Here is a 4,583-nt window from a genome sequence, read left to right as displayed (position 1 = left end):
GGTTGGCGGGCCCAGGGGGCGGGGCGGCGTCCCGGGCCCACCCCCGGCCTCCTCCCACCGCTGTCCATTTGGGTCCGTGCACCGCACTCCTCGGACCCAAGGCCGCCGGCGCTGTCGCCGCTCACGTGTGTCCCGCGGTGCTCTCCCGCCGCGCCGCCCGTCGGGCATGGACTCGGGCCGGGACTTCCTGACCCTGCACGGTGAGTGCCTGGCGGGCGCGAGCGGGGAGACTGTGCAGGGGCCGACGCCGGGAGAGCCATTCCGGGCCCCGGGCTGGGGGCTCCCGACTCCTTCCGCCGCCTCCTAACCTCCCCGGGCCCATCCCTCGCCCCCCTCTGCCGGTCTGGGGACACCTTAGGCCGCGGCTTCGGAGGTGGGACTGCCGGGCACGACCCTGGGCGTTTCCAGACTTGTCCTCAGATCTGGCCCGGGCGGGGAGCGCTGCGGGTCTGAAGATCCCCCGTCCCGGGGACTCTCTCTTTTGCTGGTCATTAAAGGCTGGGCTCCACGGTCCAGCTCGAACGGAGGGCAGGGGAGGGAAGGAAACAGCATCCACGAACGACCAAGTTCTCCCCGCCCCGTCCGGGTCCCCAAAGCCCGGGCGTGCCTGGTCCGCGTCAGGCCGCGCGGGTGTGGCGGGTGGGAGTATAAGGGGGTGGGGCGAGGAGGTGTGCAAGGTTGGCTGAGGTCGGGCCGTGCAGCCTTCACTGCCCATCGCAGAAATCATAGTCACCAATGCCCAGGCTGGGAGGAGCAGCACCATCCCCCCATCTGCGGACCATCCTGGCGGGACGGGGCCCCGTCTCAGCTCGAACTGCCTGAGGCTCCATCCTTTGTCCAGCTGAGCTTTGTTTCCTCCAGTCTGGGCCAGCTCCTTGCCCTATCGCTGTCCCTTCGGCAGAGAGGGGAGCCCGGGCTCCCGACTGCAAGGTCTGGAGGCCTTTTGGAAGGTGCGATGTAAGGGTGCGGGGGTCGGGGCGACTTGGACCTGGCACTTCTTTGTTCCGGGCCAAGGACTCACCCACATTTAGGGGCTTTGCCCTGCTGTTCCCCCCAGATCATTTGCCAGCTCAGCAAACCCTGCCTCTCTCACATCAATCACACCTTAACTGTGTATCCCTGTCTTTCCTAGTAACCTTGGGATTGGAGATGTTAGTACCCACCACACACCCATCTAAACCATTCATGAAGATAGTAGATGGGAAAGAGAAGGGCAGAGCCCTCCAGCCGTCCACTAGAGGGACTCAGATATGTTCCCACCAGCCAGCCTCCAGTCTGTCTGGTGTTTCCCAGTTGGCTCATACCTGGTCTCCATGGCCCAGAGAGACCTTGGTTAGTGTCCAGAGCTGTTGCCCTCACAACAGTAGCTGGGTCTCCTCAAAGCCACCTTGTCTAGATAGATCATGTGATCCCTGCCCTTTCCAGTGCTGCTGCTTCTCTCCTCAGGCCAGAGGCATCCTTAGTGCTCCTGCCAGACTGGCAGGAAAGGAGGCTGGGCAGCTCGAGACATAGTGGAGACCTCTGCTTTCTCTCTCACCATCCGTTAGTTAGTGCTGTCTACCCTGCAGACTGCCACCTCTTCCCTGCCTGCCTCCATTCAGCCCTCCCCAAAGCCGTCTAGTGGGCTCTTACACTGCAGTAGCTTCAGCTTATCTTGGAATGGGCTCCATCCTCGGTGACTGTGCCAGTGCCCAGTTTGTCTCCTGGGGCAGCCCTGGTATCTTTCCTAGGGAGGAAGACACGTGGGTCCCAGTCCTGTGGCATGGGTTTGGCCACTCTGGCACATCCTGTTTGAGACCAGCCTCCCGAATGCCTGACTGTCCAGCCATTCCCGCAGGGCTGGCATGAACACTGTAACTCCAAGCTGTTTTCCCTGAAGGCCCTGCCACTTCTAGCTCATCACCTGCTGGGTTCCCACTATTGGTCTGGGGGGCTACAAGTCTCACCTAGATATGAGAGGTCCCTTCTGTCCTCACCCCAGATGCATGCAGAGGCAGTAGAATACACAGGCATAGATTCAGGAGGCAAAATACCTGAATTCAAGTCTTAGTTTTTTCATGTCAAGCAAATCATTTGACTGCTCTGTGCCTCAGTTTCCTCATCTGTGAGATGGGGGATAATAACACCCCTTACCTCATACGGTTGCTGTGAGGATTGAATGAGGTAATATCTATAAGGCAGGCGAAACAGTGCCTGGTACCCAGTAAGTGCTATGTTCCTGCAGGAGGCCTCCTCCCAAGTTACCATGCCCTGTGAGTTGCTACTGTTCTTTAGGAGAAGATAGGGCACCATAGGAGACCCTAGTCAGCAAAAATATGGCCAGAACTAGATCAAGAACCAAGGGGCTCTTTCTGGTGCCTCGAAAGCACTCAGACCGATGCTGCAGCCCCCATTTTCCTCCCCCCACCCCACTTGCTCCTCTCGCTTTATTCCGGGTAGGCTGGAATGGCTTCTCCAGCAGATCCCTGGATGCACCCAAAAGAACATTACTTCCCCAGGGCCCTTTCCTCACTGAACACATCCACTCCCTCTAACTTTTCCTACACCCGATCCATCCCTGGCTTCTCCAGCAGATCCCTGGATGCACCCAAAAGAACATTACTTCCACAGGGCCCTTTCCTCACTGAACACATCCACTCCCTCTAACTTTTCCTACACCCGATCCATCCTGCCTCACTGAAAGAAAAGTGGAAGATAGAGGAGACTTGGGCTCCAGTACCAGCTTTGCTTCTACTTTCTGTGTGACCTTTTGCTTCTCTGGGCCTTTTTCCTCATCCATAGGATAGCAATACCTATTTCACAGGGGACATTGTGAGGATAAAACACTAATGGGCATAGGAGTTCTAGGTTGCCCAAAAATCCAGTACCTCCAAGAGATGATGGTTCCAGAACCATCGTAGCAAGTTGGGGTGGCCACCTCCCAACCCACTTCAGTTATGTTCAAAGCTGTCTGTCCCTGGGGTTCCAGGCCCATGCTATACAGGCACACACTGATCCACATTGATCTTAATTTTTTGGTGCCATAGGCCACATTGGCAAACAGGTGAAACCTGTGGAACTTTTCTCAGGATCAAGTTTTTAAATGCATAAGATAAAATACATAAGAATTCAAAGAAAGGGGCCGGCCCGTGGCTCACTCGGTAGAGTGCGGTGCTGATAACACCAAGGCCACGGGTTCGGATCCCTATATAGGGATGGCCGGTTTGCTCACTGGCTGAGCGTGGTGCTGACAACACCAAGCCAAGGGTTGAGATCCCCTTACCGGTCATCTTTAAAAAAAAAAAAAAGAATTCAAAGAAAGCAAATTATACTGAGATGGGATTCTATCCACAGGTCCTTGTGGGGTGGGGGGTCCTTATTCCTCCGGTTAATAACCGCTGTGTGGTTTCTCTATAACAGTCTCCCCTTACACTCTGCTTCCCTCTCCAAATGAAGAACAGCTTTTCTGTGTCTGTATTTCAGCTCGTCTACACTAGCACACCTTGCTCATTTATTTTCTGTGGTGTGACCTTAGGCAAGCCACTCTGTGCTTCAGTTTATTATTATTATTGTTATGTTTGTGCCAATAACTAACTGCCAGTGACTCACTGTCGATGGTGGTGGCTGGAGCTGCAGTGAGGCGCATGGGGGAACTGTTCGGAGACAGAGTGAAAGAGGAGTGAGTCAGGCTTCTGGGTGGTGTCCTGACCTTGGCGCACATTAGGGGCTCAGTAAATAATTACTGGGTGAATGAAAGGAAAGTTGTAATGTACAAGAAAGGACCCACTGTTCTCTAGCACTTTGGCAGCACAGTTTTGTACAAAGTTGCAGTCGTTCTCATCTATTCATCAAAGCAAGCCCGCGTTAATGCTGCATTTTAAGATCAGCATTTTTTCAAGAATTCTATTCGCATCCGACACCTTGGGGATTTCACTTAGGTGGGGAAACTGAGGGAAGAAAACAGGCCTGCCTGAGGTTCGCAAGTGAAACAACGGTGAGTTGAGTCACAATGAATTCGTTCAGTAATAGAGGTAAAGTATTTGGCTGGCTCAAGCCTCGGGCCCAGGCTCCGCCCCCGGCGCCGCCGGGCCCCGCCCCACTCAGTTCCGCTCTAGACTCTGCCGCCCACCGGCACCCCCCTCCTCAGGCACAGCGCTCCCGTCCTCCGCCAGCCTTCGAGAGGGCGTCAGGATCACCGCTGAGGCCCCGCCCCCTGGCCTGGCTCCGCCCCGCCCCGCCTCCAAAACCGAGGTTGCGCCCTTCCCTGCCTGAGCACCGCTTTTCCAGGCGGGTTCACCCTCGTCCCGCCTCCTGGACACTGGCTCGCCCCTGGTCCGCTTTCTGGCCTGTGATGTTCCACGGATCTGCTTCCTGGGTTATGGATTTGTCCCACTCCGCGTCCCGGGCCGGCTCTTCCTCTGCCCGGCCTTCTTGGTTCTCGCTTCACCCCTCCCTACCTTGATTCCGCTCTCGCGGGGCCATAGGTACCGCCATAGGTACCTTGATTCCGCTCTCGCGGGGCCATAGGTACCTTGATTCCGCTCCCCAGGGGCCATAGGTACCGCCCCTCTGGGACCGATCCCACCTCCCAGGGTTTGGCTCCT

General features: G+C 56.4%; 1 protein-coding gene across 1 annotated transcript in view; it reads left to right on the top strand.

The window, feature by feature from the left end:
* The first annotated feature begins 51 nt into the window (after nucleotides 1-51).
* PLCD1 (phospholipase C, delta 1) overlaps nucleotides 52-4,583 on the top strand; it is a 23,835-nt gene continuing 19,303 nt past the window's right edge. Inside the window, exon 1 of the mRNA XM_008586529.1 lies at nucleotides 52-200. Coding sequence (XP_008584751.1) covers nucleotides 167-200 — 34 coding nt within the window. The 5' untranslated portion in view covers nucleotides 52-166. The remainder of the gene's footprint in view (nucleotides 201-4,583) is intronic.

Source organism: Galeopterus variegatus, unplaced genomic scaffold (assembly GCF_000696425.1).
Source record: "Galeopterus variegatus unplaced genomic scaffold, G_variegatus-3.0.2 Scaffold110, whole genome shotgun sequence".
NCBI lineage: Eukaryota > Metazoa > Chordata > Mammalia > Dermoptera > Cynocephalidae > Galeopterus > Galeopterus variegatus.
Note: the sequence above shows the minus strand (reverse complement) of the source record. Positions and strands in the feature narration are given on the sequence as shown.